Source organism: Lutra lutra, chromosome 14 (assembly GCF_902655055.1).
Source record: "Lutra lutra chromosome 14, mLutLut1.2, whole genome shotgun sequence".
NCBI classification, from domain to species: domain Eukaryota; kingdom Metazoa; phylum Chordata; class Mammalia; order Carnivora; family Mustelidae; genus Lutra; species Lutra lutra.
The window spans coordinates 86,069,199-86,086,639 of record NC_062291.1 but is presented as its reverse complement, the minus strand read 5'-3'; the positions used below and the strand labels follow the sequence as shown (position 1 = coordinate 86,086,639).

The window sequence follows — 17,441 nt, the reverse complement described above, 5'->3', positions numbered from 1 at the left end:
ATCATGGGCTAGGAGTGCACTAAAGACAGGCAGCCAGTTCCCATGGCCGGTGCCTGTGCTCCTGACACGTCACTCCCCCATGGAGTTTCACTATCATATGTGGTGTGGAGTTTACATGTGTTCTAAGGAACTCACCTTAGAATTGGACTAGAAAAGCCTGGAGTGGTCACCAGATTGGGTGACTCTGGTTCCCAAGCCACATGCACTCACATCTTAGGACGTGAAAGAATTCTCTATTCTAGCGCCTAGTTTAGTAAAAATGATAGTCAAGCCAACTCCACGGGTACCACAGAGCATTAAATTGGGGAAGACCAGGTTCCATCCTTCTACAACAGCTGGAACAACCTCTGTATGTATGAGCCTCGAGCATCTAAAGTTCAGAAAATCAAACCCAGACAGAAGCAACCACATTGTTGCTTTAAATCAATACTTTAAAATACTCAGCAAATTACATGCAAAGGGTTTTGGTAAATAGGGTTACTTCTTTACAAACTTCCATTTATATTTCAATGTAAATCTTATTTAGTAAACACATTAAACACACATTAAATACCACACAAACATGGTTTGACATGGTTGGAATCGGCATCTTGGAAAACTCCTGTATCCCATTAACGATTCACTTCCCACTCATCTGAAAACATAAGCTGGGAGCTTCTTCAACTAACACATCCAGGCCTAGGGAACTTGCAACCCTGGAGAGCTGGCATCAGGTCAGTCTGGATGGGGCCAGAGGGCTGGCCCCTGGACAGCACATGCCTCCCCAGACAAGACACAGCAGGAAGAACAAGGCAGAGGGTGGACGTGAGTCTGCACACCCAGGTGTCCAACACCACCAGCCAGCTGGGCTCACAGCAAGGTGGCAGGCATCATAAAGAAGACCCTTAACACGCACAGACAGCTGAAGTGTGTGTGGGGATGTCTGCCTGTGGCAGAGGAAGGCAGACGGGCCATGGAAGGGGGTGGCAGGCTGAGGGCATTATCTTAAAAATCAGGATGTGTGAGTTGAGAAATGGTCTTGAGAAATGGGTGGGTCACACAGTGACGATGGGAGGACATGGTGCAGGGAGAGCAGTGGTCAGGGGCTGTGTTACCTCAGAGACAGGGCATCCCTGGTGGGTGGCTGGGACAGGCTCTGTGCGGCCATGGGGCGGGGAAAAGGGGATGGGCCTGCAGGGCCCTGGCGGCTCCTTGTGTTGGGAAGGACCCTGAGCAGCCGCCCTGTAAGACTAGGGGTGAGCGGCCACTAACCAAATCTCAGAGGAAGAGTGGCCGTGTTCCGGTCATGTGGCGCCCCAAGACTGGGTGGAGGGACTCAGAGTGCCAGTGCCCCAAGCCCTGCTGGAGGAGGAACACAGGGTGCAAGGTACCATGCTGTGTCAACACATGACTGTTCAAACACAGTACTGGGATATAAAGTAAAAACAATGAGTGGACGCATGAGGGGACACGAGGAACAAAACCTAGCAAGAACAAATGAGATCCCAGGGAAGTAGGAGTATCAGATACAAACTGAAAATACTGTGGTTCATTCAAGTAGGAGAAAAGCCAAGATCAGAAAACTCTGGAAGAACTGCCAACTACTTACAAAAAATGAAAATACTAGAATTGAAAAATAAATTTTGGAAATAATGTATATTAGGAATGGATTTAAAACCAAATTTGGCACCGCAGAGAAATTAGCAAACTGTTAGAAGAAATGAACAGAGTGAATCGCACAGACACGTGATGGAAAACAGTGGAGAACAGGAGCAAGAGCAGATACGGTGAAGCCTGATGGACACGCAGGTCCCAGAAGGACATAGAGCATGTGTACGGCCGTCACTGGACAGAGACAGAGAGGTGAGCCCACACAAACCTGCTGGAAGACATGAGGCCACAGATCCAGGAAGCCCGAGGATTCAAGGCAGGAAGAATAAAAGATGTCCACATTCCTTCAGAGGTGAAGTCAGAGAAGCACTATCACTTCAGAGACCCGGCAATTGTATTTACAGCTGACTTTTCACAAGGAGTGAGAGACGCCTGAGGAAAAGGAAAGGTACCACTAGACTCTGGACAATAAATGTCAACCTGAAATTCTATCACAAGGAGAAGTATCATTCAGAAACAAAAATTAAGCTACTTTCAGAAAAAGCAACAAAAATCTGAGCATTCCTTACCAGTGATCCCATATGGAAGCAGATAAAGACCATGTGTAACTGGCATTCCAAAATAAGCATGCATTCATGCAGGCAAAAGTATAAAATATAAAGTGTACCAATACAAATGATGCATAGCGCACAGTTTATATATAATATACAATAGTCTTTCATGTAAATTTTATACTGATTTACATGAGAATGTAATCAGCCCTAATTCCCCCTCCCAGAAGCTTTCATTAGTATTTGTTCAACTTTTTAAAAAACTGTATTTATTTGAGAGAGAGAGAGAGAGAAGGAAAGAGAGAGAGAGAGAGCACACAAGCAGGGGCAGCAGCAGGCAGAAGGAAAGGGAGAAGCAGGCTCCCTGGAGCAGGGGTCCTGATGCGGGACTCAATCCCAGGGCCCTGGGATAATAAGAGCTGAAGGCAGCCATTTAACCGACTGAGCCACCCAGGCGCCCAGTATTTGTTCAACTCCTGTGCCCATAGCCAGCGAGTGGTTGCAGCCGATGGACGTACAGCTCCCACACAGCTGTGGCCAGGTTAACCAGAACCACGTGAAGCACTGGGGATGTAGGTCAGAACCTCCCATACTTGTCAGTTACAGATGAGCAATTTCTCTGCTGAATCAGGTTATAGTTTCAAATATTGATAGGATAATTTTTTTTCACTATTCAAAATGTAATGGTTAGGACACGTGATACTCTTAGAGTTAATATCATTAACATCTTTTCTGTCACATTCTTAAATCTAGACCAATGGTTTACAAACAGTTCCTTAAAGGATCAGAGAGTAAATATTCTAGACTCTGTGGGCTAGTCTAGTCCCAACTAATGGGGTCTGCTGTGAAGGCAGCCACAGGCAACACAAAAGGGCAGGGCTGCATTACATTAAAAATTCGCTCATAGACATAAATGGGCTATATTTTATTAGCCCCTGATTTAGGTGAGTAAGCGCTGATTTGCAGCATTTGCTGATTTTCATGAATACTCACACTACGTCTGATTTCAAAATACTAATGTGATAGCCAATGCTATCACCTTAGAGGTGAGAAGAGATGGTCAGGAGCACACCAACATAAACATGACCTCAAGGCATAGACAACAGTCAAATTAGTGTAAATGGAAGGGATGAGTTTTGAGTATGTGTTACCTCTGAATGTAATGTATTTAACTATGAATTTATGTAGTTTAATTTTTTAATATGGAGTAGCATATCCAGTTCACAAAATTACTGTAAAGAATGGGCTCTCAAGAGCCTCTCTGGGCCAGTGTCAGCGATCATTACTGAAAAGGCATTATTCAGGCAGAAGGAAAGTTACCGATAGCAAGTAGACTGGAGACATAGAATGCATGAAGAGCAGAAATGTTAAATCTGCATGTAAATCCAGTGAATACCGGGCTGCATCGAACAGTAAAGTCAGGTGTATCGTGGTAAAACTTACATATAATACGATTCACTCTGTGTAGGGATATAGTTCAGTGAGTACTGACACGCAGAGTCATGCAACCACCTAGCACTCAACGTGCTTACTTATTCCTCAGAGCTATCAAATATACATATATTTATAATATATAATACATGTTATATGTAAATTATATATAAATACGAATTCTTCTATTTCATCTAAGTCATCACATCTACTGGTATGAAACGGTTTATAAGATTTTCTTATTGTTCTTTTAACATCTGTGAGATCTGTACTGATTTCCCCTTTCCAAACTAGTATGGGTAAATTTACATCTCTCTCTCTTACTAGTCTGGTGAGAGTTTTATCATCTTCCTTGGTTTTTCTTTTACTTGGTTTGGGCTTTTCCGTTCTCTTTGTACTTTGTGTTGAAAACTAGATCAAGGGTTGGAAAACTATGGCCACAGCAAGAATATTTTCAAAGAATTTGAGAAAACACAAATTGAGCACGACCTGAAGGGGAATCCGCTATGATGTAGCACAGTGACGGGGTAAGCGCGTGTGAAACAGAAAGGGCTCAGCCGGACAAAATAACAGAGCTTGTCAAAACACAAGACATTTAAACTCTACGGTCATTCAGTCTGTTATCCATCCACAGCCACTCTGCAGACAATCTTTCCTTGTATTCGGGACTTAACCATCATCAGTTTTATGAAATTTTGTGAGAAGGGAAAACTGGATATCCTCACTTACCTACCACAGAACACCCGAATGGCTTAGCAGCAGAGGCAAAGTTTTATTACCACTTTTGCAGGTCAGGGCTGAAATTTTTCTGAGTCATAAGAGCTACCTTTGACCACTATCATTAAACACTAAATGACTTTGGAAATCAGCTTTTGCTGCTGATTTGGTAGTCTTTAAAGGAAGTCAAGGCAAAATGATACCTCCACGCTTGTGCTCCAGTAAAGCTGCGTTGATGACAAGTAACCCTGTTTGAATCATAAGCTACGTCAAGCTGCTTTACACTCTCCAAGACCTACATTCCCACATGAATCTACAGTGCATAGGTTTTCTGAGCACAAACCACTGTTCCAGCAGCTTTTGTTGGATCCCAAGGCAGCTACAAAGGAAGTTTCTGAATTTTGATATCCTTTTAGATGTACAATTGAGGAGATTTCACTTAATCTTTAATTGGAAGTGATTAATTTGCAGTGTAATGACATGCTAAAAGGAAAACATCAGGAGAAGAATCTAACAGAATTTTATAAATACCTTTCAAGTCATCAGAACACTCCGATAAAATCATACCCGTGTGCTGATAGCCTAGGAGGCATTGATGCAATGGAAAACAGGAAAACAACAGAGAGAAAGAATGAAACCAGAAGTAGGCTCTTGAACAAGATGAATAAAATAAACACCCAGCCACAGCGATCAGGACAAAAAGACTGAATAATTTTCCCCTGAAACTGGAAAGGATGTGTACCCTCACCACTTCTACTTAACACTGTAGAGAAGATCCCAGTCAGTAGAATTATTCAAACAAAATAAAGGAAAGGAAACCGGATGTGTCCAATAATTTATCTTATAAACTATATGCCAAGACACTTTCAGCATTGCATTCTAACAAACACTGTTGATTTAAAATGTACTATTTGTTGAAAAAAATGTACTATTTGTTGGACAATTAAACAATAAAAAAGAAAAAAAATGTGTCGTTTGTAACAGCTCAGATATTTAAACATATATACCTAGTCATAAATCCAACAAGATGCATGTAAGACCTTTGTACGGAAAAACTAAGTCATTGAGAAAAATTAACACAACCTCAATAATGAATATAATGTGTTCGTAGATTCGATGACTGAAATTTGTAAAGATGTCAGTTTGATTCAAACCAATCTACAGAGTCAATCAAATCTTAGTTTAAAAAGAAAAAGGTTTTTTAACATATTACTTTGGAATTTGGCAATGGATTCTAAAACGTGTATGCCAGTGGAAATGTCTTAGTCGTGAATAGTCAAGACAGTTGTATAAAGAACTGAAGCATTTTGTCTCCTAAAATACCAGTACTTGTCAGAAAGCTAGAGTAACAGCACGAAGGGAAATTCAACAATGAAATGCTGCAGAGAACTCAGAGAAATTCAATTTGTGACAAAGGGGTCACTAAATAAATGTGGGGAAAGAATGAAAGTCTTTATAAATGAACCGATACTCATTTAGACACGGTCTATGCCTTTTACTATAAAACAATGTCGAGCAAAAGCAACTGCAGGCATGTTGTAGTTTTATATGTAGGAGCAAAAAGAAACAAACAAAAAACAAAACAGAAACTGTGGCTTCTAGAACAGGAAGGCAAACCAGAAGCTGCAGAAGTACAGTTTTACACTTGTAAAGGGTTGTGTTTTTCAAACCGCACACGAACCTGTGGTGAGGACTCTATGCGGCCAAAGAGGCAGAACTACCCACTAGCTACTTAGTGTCTAAACGTCAGTACACAGAAAACACTCGCCAATCATGGCAATCAGAGTACAGATCACCATGATCTGATGGGAGAGGAGAGTTCTAAAACATGACAAAATGAATGAGTCATTAACGAAAAGACTGATAAAATTTGACTACTTTAAAAATTCTGTACAGCAAGACACCATTAAAGGACTAAAAAGGTAAGCCACAGAGTGGATGATACTTTCAGCACATACGGCTGCAACGAATTCATATCCAGAATACATTAAGAATTCTTATGTAGTTAAAAAAAAGAAAGCATCCCAGTAGGAAAATGGGTGATTCCTGTCCAAACATTTCACCACAGAGTAAATACAAACGGCAAGTCACCACATGAAAACGCGTGCAAGTGTGTTAGTCGTTCCAGGACTGCAAACTGAAACCACAACGAGATGCGTGACAAGGTAAGAACGACGAACACTCAGAAGCTTATCATGCCAAATGGTGCCACGGATGGGGCGCAGTGGGAGATTCCGGACAGCGCTAGTGCGCACTGGGTTGATTTACTCCTGCTGGAAACCTGGGGGGGGGGGCGCGTTATCTACACCCATACCCTGTGACCAGCGGCACCAGTGCCCGGTGCGTGCCCGACGGAGACACCCGACGTGTGCACCAAGAGCTGTCCGGGAGTCATCAGAGGACACAGCAGCAGCGGCAAGAAACGTGCGGCAGGAGACGTGAGCCTGGCGGAGAAGGCAGGTACGACAATGCAACAACGGAACCATGACGGCTGCCGCCCCGTGAGTTATGTGCGACGCGCAGCACGGAATCGAGGATGACAGGACGGGACCTACCCCTACGATGAAAACATAAGCAGAACAAAACTATGGTGCTGAAGGCTTCACGCTTAGGTGAAAAAACCATAAAGAAAAATCAGCGATTGATGATCAAACCTCGGAACAGGGGCTGCCTTTGGGAGAGGGAGCGGAGAATGGGCGAGGGGGAGGGCAGGGGTGCTTCTGAGGACCCGCCACAGGGGTGTGTTTCTTGAAGCCTGATGGTCGCGCTGATGCTTGTCTTGTGCCCTTCTCGTGTACTTTATGTCCCCACAAAGACGGTTTATAAAAGTGGCTGACGCGTCCGACGTCTGATTCCCGAGCTTGTGCGGGCACAGCTGGGGTCTGGGTTCGTCCTGGCAGCACTGCGGTCAGAGTACAGCTACAGATGATCAGGCCTGGCATCACATACCCCGGTGTTCAGTAAATCGTTAACGTTTTTCTGCAGTGGGACTAAGCCAAGAATTTCGGCAATCACCCACATGTAGCATGGAGCACGCGAACACCAGGCAACTGGCTTCTAGAACAGTTTGAGGAGGCACACCTAGTGACAGCATTCCCTGCTCTGAGCCCTACTGCCAAGATCCGAGAAGATGATGAAGAGACGGAGGAGTAACAAACACGAGTATCAGAAAGGCAAACGGAGGGCACCTGCGGGGCTCGGTTAAGCTAATCGACGGCCTTCAGCTCAGGCCAGGATCCCGGAGTCCCATGATGGAGTCCCGAATTGGGCACCCAGCTCTGCGGGGAGTCTGCTTCTCCCGCTGACCCTCTCCCCTTTCATGCTCTCTCTCTCAAATAAATACATAAAAAAAAAAAAAAGAAAGAAAGAAAGGCAAACGGAAAAGGGTCCTTACTGCCAGAGAGCACAGTCTGCTGGAAAAACCAGGGCAAGTTCACAGACGTAAGAGTAAGAGGTCGGCGAGACATCCAACGCCAGCAGCAGTCAGCAGCTCTCCTGCACGCCCACGACAACCAGCAACTGAGACTCAGAGAGCCGGTTCCCGACACAGCGCTAGCTAAAGAATGTGTACAAGTAAACTGAAAACATGGGAGTTACGTAATAGTATAAAGCTCATGGAAAACATCAAAGAAGTGCTGAATAATGAAACAGTATCTAATATCCAAAAGTTTTTGAAATTAGGTAAAATTCACTGGGATCCCAAATTAACTGGGTCTCTGTGTTATGCATCATAAAGAGCTGGGTTTTAAAGAGCGAAGGCCAGCAGAAGGGTTCTAAAACAGAAGGGTTCTAGGAAAGGATATTTAATAGGCTTTGCATCTTCTTCAGACTTCTGTCTTTATAATGTCACTCTGCTAACACTGGCACACTTTTCCTGTAGCCTAAGATTGCTTTGAAAAGGCTTTCCTGGTGGTTACTAGTGGAATATTTTCGGGCTAAGCCGGTCTTCGAAACTTCACGGGCTTCTTCACCGTGGATGATGCCAGCAGCCTTGCAGCTAACGTGCAGGATGTGTCACTTTGAGTTCTTTTCTCATGAACCAGTGTGACCCTTGTCGTCCCCCAGAGTTCAGCCCAGAACCTCACTCCACGAGGCTGCCTTTGCGGGGCGAGCTCTGTTCTGCTCCCGAGCCAGCGCGTCTGGGCAAGACAGCGGGCACCGAGACGGCGACACCGGGTACTTTCTGGAACAAGAGCCTGAAATCATGGAAGTTGAGGACTGGGGGTTGCAACCACAGTGCCCAGAGCAAGGGCAGTGACATCCCCCGACACCTGTGCTACAGACGGAGCCTGGATGGCCACGGGGAGGTCTGCTACACGTGCAAAATGCCAGCAGCTCTCATGCACCGCGACTTACACAGGTCTGAGTGGGGAATGCTCAGCAGTAGGCTTCGGTCCCAGAACTCGGGGAGGGAAATTTAGGTTGCAGACAGAAGGTCCGCCCAGGCCACAGAATGTTTGTAAACAGAGGCAGCAAGTCAGCAGGCCAATCAGGTTAATAAATTATGACATGCAAATGTGGAATTAATTTAATTTCAATCAACTAAACTTACTTTCTGGAAAGATAATTTCTTCCAGGACATGTCAAATCGCTGCAAAACTCCAATGGTTACAGTGAGACCTCTGCTTTTAAAAGCAGGCAAGGCTTCAATTCTCAAAGCATGACATTAGATATGCTCTGTGAAAACCTCATTGATGTTAATGGAAATAGCATGGACTTTCCAAACAAGAGTTTTGAACGCAGGGGTTAAATATCCTACTGAATCAGAATCAACTCTGCCACTAAGAAACACTGGCAAGCCAATACGGCACAGACCAGGCGTGCTCTGAGGGTCACTTGTCATTCAGCATTTGGGTGTTGCTATCAATGCATATTTTATGAAACAAATAGAGTAGCAAGTCTGTTTTTAGGTGGCAGGGAAGGAAAACCTGTTTGCTACTAGTCAGTAACACAGCTGTGCTGCTCGTTCCTTCCAGGCCTCCAGAACAGTCACCTGCAGCACCGTCCTGTCTGCTACGGAGGGAGCTGGGAACCCAGCCTTCTGTTTTTGTTCTTTGGTTGGCAATCTGGTGGGAGGGACTGGGGACACCCACACATTAGTTTTTTTTTTTTTTTAAAGATTTTATTTATTTATTTGTCATAGAGAGAGAGCGAGCGAGCACAGGCAGACAGAGTGGCAGGCAGAGGCAGAGGGAGAAGCAGGCTCGCTGCCAAGCAAGGAGCCCGATGTGGGACTCGATCCCAGGACGCTGGGATCATGACCTGAGCCGAAGGCAGCTGCTTAACCAACTGAGCCACCCAGGCGTCCCCCCACACATTAGTCTTAAAGAAGCAAAAGCAGACACAAAACAGTGTCATAAGACGAAGGAGGTCACCTTTATGTTCTGAAAGACGCCCAACAATTTGGTGATCTTTGAGGATTACAGGTGGGGTGCCTACCAATTTCATCATTACATTTAAAAATATTTAAGAGAATTTTCCAAGCCAAAGAAATGGTGCAGAGGTGGGGATGAGGGAAGGCCTGGCTATGAGTCTGCTCACCTGTGGTGGGCTCCTCATTCAGAGAACCAGGAGTACCACTCCTCTCGGCATCTTCACGGAGCCAGGTCACACCACTGTCAAGGTTCCCACAGGCGTGACAAATGGCTGGGGCCTAGCTGAGTGTCGCCCAGGAGGTCAGAGGTCTTTTCCAGAGCAAAGCCTCTGATCACCTCATTTAAAAGGTACCCGGCCCATCCCTGGCACTCGGCTCATCATACCTGCTCGCCAGCTCTCCAGGACACTCACCAGCACCCATCACGTGAAATACAGTTTACAGAGTCCGTCTGTCTTGCTCCTGCCCGCCGACCTCCATCCCCAGCCAAGAGTAGAAGCACTTTTTGGGCAGCGTTTCTAATCTGGTTTGTTGTGGGATCTCTGTATTCCCAGAACATAGTAGGTCCTTATTCAGTATTTATTAAATGAATTAAAGCAGGTATAGCTATGGCAAGTTTCACGAAATATCACTTGCCAATTAACGTGTCACATGCGTAGTCCTTGAACCGTCCATGGACTGCACGAGGTGCGTAGACACTGGTGGTGACAGAGTCCCAGAACCCCAGGGTCACCGGTCTGTGACCACCACAGGCAGGGAGGCACACGGACTCCCCAGGAGGAGATCGACCCCCTGTCCCACAAGACCCCTGGCGGTCAGTTACAACCTGGCAGGTGAGGACAAATCCTTGGCCTCATTCACAAAGCCCGTCTAGTGCACAGGAAACCTGTCAGCTTCAGACTGGGCAGAACATGAAGTATCCCTATTTTTGCCCAGTCTTTGGTTTGAAGAAGTGCATTTGGGCTAGCGGGGAACCCTTCTGTGCTATCCTTTTATAGAACTGCTTCTGTGGAACGCGAAGGTTAAGGTCAAGTTGGGTCTCAGCATCTGGTGAATGGCCTCCCCAGAAAGGGGTCATGACCACCTTCCCAGGCAGGCCTCCCACGTGCTGTCACCCAGGAGGGCTGGCTCACAGGAGTGTTGCTGGGCTCTGACCTCCACAGGTACTACACATGACAGCGCCCAGGATGGCAGCGTCCCGCCGCTGTGGGCAGGGCGCCCCCGATCCGACAGCAGCCCACCCTGCTCCCACTAAGGGCACAGCACAGACCCTTCTCTTGAAGGGGCCATGAGTGGTGAAGCCCGAGGAAAAGCCCAGCAGGGACACCAGGCGCCAACAGTCTCGTGCTTTCCTTGGCTTCCCGTCTGGGTGCCCTGGGACCAGGAGTTGGCACGTGCACTGGGCCTTGCAGGCGCTGGTTGAGGAGAAGAGCTGAGCCCGCTGCGATCTGAAGTCAGGATCCAGGTGAGGCTGCGGTCACTGCTGCCCGGCGGGGTGACCTGGGACTGCCAGTGGCGTTAGCTTATCCAGACAGAAATGCTACCCCCACCCACACCTCCCATGCAGAATCGATGTCTATCGATGCTGCACCTTCATCTCCAGAAACGACACGTGCACCTGTGTTTACGGTGTGTTTCTGCGAGAGCGAGCGCGCGTGAGCACCAACCCCGAACTCAAAGCCATCCTCGTGAGAGCCCCTCTTGCTCCCATTGTGACAACCTGGGGCTGCGTGGAAGAACAGCTCCCCTCGGTATGCGCAGCTAAAGACGATTTGCATTTCTATTTTTCCTCTTTTTTAAGGATCACAAGTGCCTTACGAGCTCATCCGAGTTTGTTCTCACGATCACTCCGCCCAGACTGTCCCGCCGGAGCACTGCAAGACGCACCGGGGGCGGCCGGAGGAAACAGTTGAGCCGCCGGGGGACGGCTGGAAGGGGAAGAGCCCGCCTGGCCCTTTCCGTCCACGTCTAGGCTGACACCCTCCAGAAGCACGAGCACGGACACCCTGGAAAATCGGACCTTGGGCAAGTTTATCAAGTTCTGATTTCTGAAAAGAAAGGTACCTTTTTGCCAACCAAAGTAACTGAGTCTTGAGCCCGATAAACCTGACCTCCCAGTGCCCCGAACCACTTCTGCCCAGGCTGTGGGCCAGCCGCACGCCCCACAGTGCTGACAGGGCCCGTTACGGCTGGACACCGCCTGACGCCTGGGAGGCTTCGCGGCCACACGCTGGCGGGCTGTGGGCCTCTCGTGGGGCTCAGCTGGGCCTTCCTGTGGGGCCGCGTGGCCCCCGTCCCCAGTATCACACCCCCCACAGCCGGATGCTCCCTTTTGCCGCATCAAGGGCACCACCTCGGAGGAAGGAGCTTACGGAGACGCCTTAAATGCTTTCAGTGGTTCTCAACAGGAAGCCGCACCCCTGAGCTGGGCGCAAGGCCTCCCTGAGCCCGCTCAAAAAGCAAGCAGCCCATCCCCCCAACACGTTCGATAGGTCCCCCCTGGGGTCCCCCTTCCTGGACAAGAGGCCTTAGGCAGAAGGCAGGCAGGTAGAGGCGCTCACCCTGCCTGTGGCTACCAGGCCCGGCGTCCCAACACCAGCCTCCCCCCAACACCAGCCTCCCCCGTTGTGCCGGCGCCCCCTGCACACTTCCTGACGTGGCCTCCGCACCATCACAGCACGCCGGCCTCTCCGGGCGCACACCCACCCTGCGGACCCTGTGTCCCAGGGGCGTCCAACAACCAGACGATTCCCACCTCCCTGCCTTTGCTGAGCCTGGAGTTCATGGCGACGGCCAAAGGAACCTGCGCCCAGAGCTACTGACGTCAGCGCTGACCCATATAATAGAAGCGCACAGGAAGGCATGACGGAGCATGAGGCAGGAGTGCGGCCCCACTGCTCCTGACGCAACAGACTCGAGGACACAGTGAATGCCTGGACGGCTGTCTGACTGCACCCTTGGGCCCTCCAGGGTCCCGGCCTGTGGGCCCCGCAGGCCACCTGCTCTGCAAACCCCCCTTAAATCTTCATCGTTGTTCGTGGTGGCTCTCTGATGAGGCCTCCGTGTCTTCTCACACAGAAAACCAGACTGTTACCAAACTGTTCTATTCCCGGTCATCCTCATCGTGTCTAAGAACCCGGGTGGGCGGCAGGGAGGCAGGAAAAAGGGGGCTCTGAGGGAGCTCTGGCCAGCGCGGCTGACACAGGCTGCCACTTACCAGGAGGGGGGTGGGGCAGCTGGTCTCTGGGGCCACCCCGAGTTCCCTGACTGCAGGGTCCCCACTGCCCAATCTGTAACCTGTCCCTGGTTCTCCCTTACTGCCTCACACCCGATCTCTTTGCTGCTCAGTCTGAACACCCTGGACTGTGTTGCAGAGCACACTTTTCCAGAAGGCTGACAAAGTCCCCTGCTGTCCTGATCTGAGATTTTCCCCTTCTACTCCCAGGTATGCTCTCCCCCTCACTGCACCCAGCCCTTTTCTCTTCCTCACAGGTGGTTCTTACTGCATTAAGAAAATTTATAACCTGCCTCAAAACCTCTGTCCTGAGCCAGTCCACAGCTGATCAAAGTCCCAGTCCACTACCAGGGAGACCCTACCACCACCAGGCTGGGTGAGGCTTGCTTGGCAGCCCATGCTTCCCACATGGGTTGTCCCAGCCAGGCCTGAAGCCCGGAGGCTCACGCAGTCTCCACCCAAAACAACGTGCACACTCCAGCTCAAACTTTCAGGGTCTGTAACCCTGTGTGACGCGTGAAGCTAGGGGCTTACTGTTCGCAGGTCTGCAGAGGACATGCTGGGCGTCCTGCCGATACAGGAACTGGGAAGTTTCGCTTTTAAATATAAAAGCACAGAGACAGCAAGATGTTAATTCTGAGGACCTATACTGTTTAACTTCGAAATTCAGATTATTTAAAAATTAACTTCACAGAAGACGAAATCAGAGAGGGAGACAAGCCGTAAGAGACTCTTAATCATAGGAAACTGAGGGCTGCTGGAGGGGAGGGACGGCGTGGCTGGGGGATGGGTATTAAGGAGGCACGTGATGTGATGAGCTCTGGACATGATACGCAGCTGACGAATCCCTGAACTCTACCTCTGAAACTAGTCATATTCCGTGTTAACTGTTTTTAAATACAATAAAAGTGAACTTCGAAGAGCCAACCTCCAGCACTATTTGATAACAACGAGAGGTCCTTCACAGACAGACTCCTGATGTTGGAAAGGTGCCTAGAGGTTATTACAACCTTTATTACAAAACTCGAAAGCCATCTTCTGTCACAGCCGACTCTAACACCCGTGATCTGGGACAGACCGGGTGACTGTGTATGAGCCTGGACATTCTTCAGAGGAAGGCACATACCCGGTGCTATGGTCTGAATGTTTGTGTCTCCCAGACGTCATGTTACCTTAATCCCCAGGGTGACGGTGTCGGGAGGCAGGGACTCTGGGAGGTGACGGTGTCAGGAGGCAGGGCCTCCGGGAGGTGACGGTTGGGAGGCGGGGCCTCTGGGAGGTGATGGTGTCGGGAGTTGGGGCTTCTGGGAGGTGATGGTGTTGGGTGGCGGGGCCTCTGGGAGGTGACGGTGTCGTCAGGGTGGAGCCCCCATGAACGGGATCAATGCCCTGTGAGGGGAGCTGCAGAGATCCCTCTCGCCCTTTCTGCCCCGGGAGGACACAGAAGCACGGTCTAGGAGGCGGGCTCCTCTCACCAGACACCAAATGTTCTGGTTCCCCCAGGACCTTGGACGTCCAGCCTCCAGAACCATGAGGAGTATGGGTCTACCAGCTACCCACTCTGTGGTACGTTGGTCAGAGCAGCCCAGAAGGCCTGGGACACACGCCCCATACCATCGGGGACACCGCTGGGAGACGGAACCGTAGCACCGTGTGCTCTGCCGGGAGAACTCCAGTGCTTGGGCTGGGTGCAGGCCGGCCGGAGGTGCAAAACTGTGAGGTGCAGGCGGTCTGGGAGGGGTTCGCTGGACGTCCTGTGCTGGACGTCAGGTGCCTGTCCCTCACTGTGCTGGAGGGGAGGTCTGCCGTCCCCAATCCAAAGGGTGGTCAGGCTCCACGGGGGAAGGATGGCCCCACGCCCCCGGAGTCCCTGCCCGCCACAGCAGAATGCCCAGGAGGACGCAGTCTCGCGCCCTCACCCACCGGCTTGCTCTTACCAGCTCTTGAGCCTTTCCTCCTGACTTCAACGCTGCTCGCCGGTGCATGAGGCAGCAGCCTCCATCCTCGGCTGCCTCCTCTCCCTCAGGAGGCCAGACGGCTGCTCCTCCTTCCAGAGACGTGGGCCGAGTCCCCCGGAAAGCCATGTGGGCACACAGCTCACCCTGCTGTCACAGACATTTCTCTTTCCACGCTACTGGGACCCCAGGGTCATTTCTTGTGGGCCCTGGGGCCAGAGCAGGGATGCCAGAGCCATGGAACCCTGTAGCCTCAGCAGGGACCTGTGGCCGCTCGAGCCCGTGGCCCTCGGAGAGGACAGAGGAGGGGGCCCAAGACATCTGTACTCAGGAGTGCCTTCCGGTCGCCCGCAGTCCCTTCCGGCTAATCTCACCGTTCACAAAGGCCTCTCAACCCACTGTGCTGATGGCCTGTCCTCTCACACCTTCAACCCCGACAGCAGCTTCCTCAGACCTGCTGCTCCATTCACCCGCCGGGACATAGGGCTCGACACAAGGACACGGTGTTGGCCAACCCCAAATGTCGCCGCCACGTCTCCAGATCCCCTGAGAGCACCCCAACAATTTTTAGGTCATTAATGAAAATCCAGTCCTTCCTGGGGTCAGTGCAACCCAGAGGTTAGTTCATGACCTCCTCTTTTTGACCAGCACATGGGACTCAAATGTGCAATGAAACACGCAGTGCAACAATTTTTCTGCTGATTGGTAAATTTGGTCTTTAATCAAACCATATTCTAGATGGAAAACATCTGGGATCACCGAGCTGGGGATGAATGTTCTCTAATTTGAATGACCTACATGAATTCTGTAGGTAATGATTTTTCTCCTCGGTGGTTTTGGTTGCCGTGTAGCCTCTAGTGTTCTCACGTTGGGGCATGAGCCCTTCCAGTGTGCAGAGTCGGGCCGACACGTGTGGGGCCGCAGGTAGCGCACGAGGACGTAAATGGCATCGGCAGTTTGTTCACTACAGTGAGAACCAATTCATACTTCAGATTTTCCTCTGTCATTGAACATTTCTATAAAATGCTTTAAAAAATCCAAACAAACACGTGTTTTCCTAGAGTCAAATGACCTTTAAAAAATTCACTCACACTAGTTCTTTAACTTACTGGTTCCCTGGGACTACCACATAACTAAGTAATACAGAAAACACACTATGTAGGAGAGCCTATGCGGTGGATGTGGGAGAAATGCACGTCTAAGGGAAGGCCTGGCGGTGACGGGACGCAGGCTCTTCGGGGAAGACCACACTTGATGCGGCTTCCAGGGCTGTCTGCATGGACACTGTCCTAACCTTTGCGCAGGAGAGGGTGCCACGTGGGGCCTATGAGCTGAGCCATCCAGGCAGCACCGAGCACACCAGTCAGCACGCAGCCGCAGGACAAGGAAGTACAGAGGACAGCGACGAGGGCCGGGCTCAGGGCCTCCACACCAGCCCCATGCACCCTGCCCCGTGCAGGGTGCAGACAGGACTCCAGCCCCCTGGCAGGTCGTGCTGGCAGACGGGGTCCCGTTCCACAGCTCAGGGGCCCGGATGGGAGGTGGCGGGCTGGGGCGGGCAGGATGGCAGCCAGCGCACCAAGTCTCCTGAGACCCAGACTCCATCTGTACCAGGGACACAAAGGGGGACCAGTTTCTCTTGCCCTCACCAAGGCCACCCATACAAATACTGAACTCAGGAAACTGGCATCGTTTTTAGTGATTACCCAAGCAGGCTCAGTTTGACAAACACGACCAGAAGTACCCCGAGATGGGGACATGTGGCAAAGGCCTAGTTTCGTGCGCACTACCCCTGTGGGAGGGCGAGAGGTTCACCAGACCGGTGCAAATGCTGACGGCACTCTGGTATGCAGCATCTGCTAGCTAGCATGCCACAGCCCCCCCAACCCCAAGACAGAACCATGGGGCGCAGGGTCGACGGCACCCCCTCAGTCCAGTCTCCTGGGGTGGGGGGTGTGGCTCTGTCGGCTTCAGCAGGTAGCCACCGAGTGTGCACCAGGACCTTTGGAAGCAGACGTGGGTAGTGCCTTCCTCCCAGCAGCTTGGTCCTGGAAGCGGAGGGTAGAAGAGCACCTGCGGCCAGGAAGCAGCTTCAGGTCACAGACTTTCACATGAGCTGGCTTCCCCCAGCTTCGCTAGGATGAATGAGAAAACGGACATTGCTTGCAAAGGCACCAGAGTTGCAGCGGCATCTGGTTTGCATTAAGGCTCCGAATTATGAATCCATGCAAAGCACCAAGGCACAGACGTGTCCATATTCTGCACCAAGGCTGCCCAAGCCCCTTCTAGGGACGGACCCTCGCAGTGAGCCCCGCAGCCCCGCGGCGGTCTTCCGGCCACGCTCAGCGCATCACTAGGCTGGGACCGCCTCACCCAGGGACGACAGGCTAAGAACCCCAGACACTCAGAATTGGAGAATGAGAGTCAGCTCTAACCACAAGCCACTGAGTTCCTCGGTTTACTTTTGCATGAATTAATAATTACTTAATATAAAGAATTTCTCAATTGAGACCCGTTAGGATCTGCAACACTGATTACATAAGAAATGGGCTGACTACCTGCCAAGGAGGAGAAAGATTAACGTGAAG

General features: G+C 50.1%; 1 protein-coding gene across 5 annotated transcripts in view; it reads right to left on the bottom strand.

The window, feature by feature from the left end:
- MGMT (O-6-methylguanine-DNA methyltransferase) overlaps positions 1-17,441 on the bottom strand; it is a 278,625-nt gene that overhangs the window by 81,113 nt on the left and 180,071 nt on the right. Inside the window, exon 2 of one of the 5 annotated variants that reach the window (XM_047703161.1) lies at positions 1,859-2,022. The exons of the other annotated variants lie outside the window; for them this stretch is intronic. Within the exon in view, the coding sequence (XP_047559117.1) occupies positions 1,859-1,932 (74 nt within the window). The 5' untranslated portion in view covers positions 1,933-2,022. The remainder of the gene's footprint in view (positions 1-1,858; positions 2,023-17,441) is intronic. 5 annotated transcript variants of the gene reach the window in all.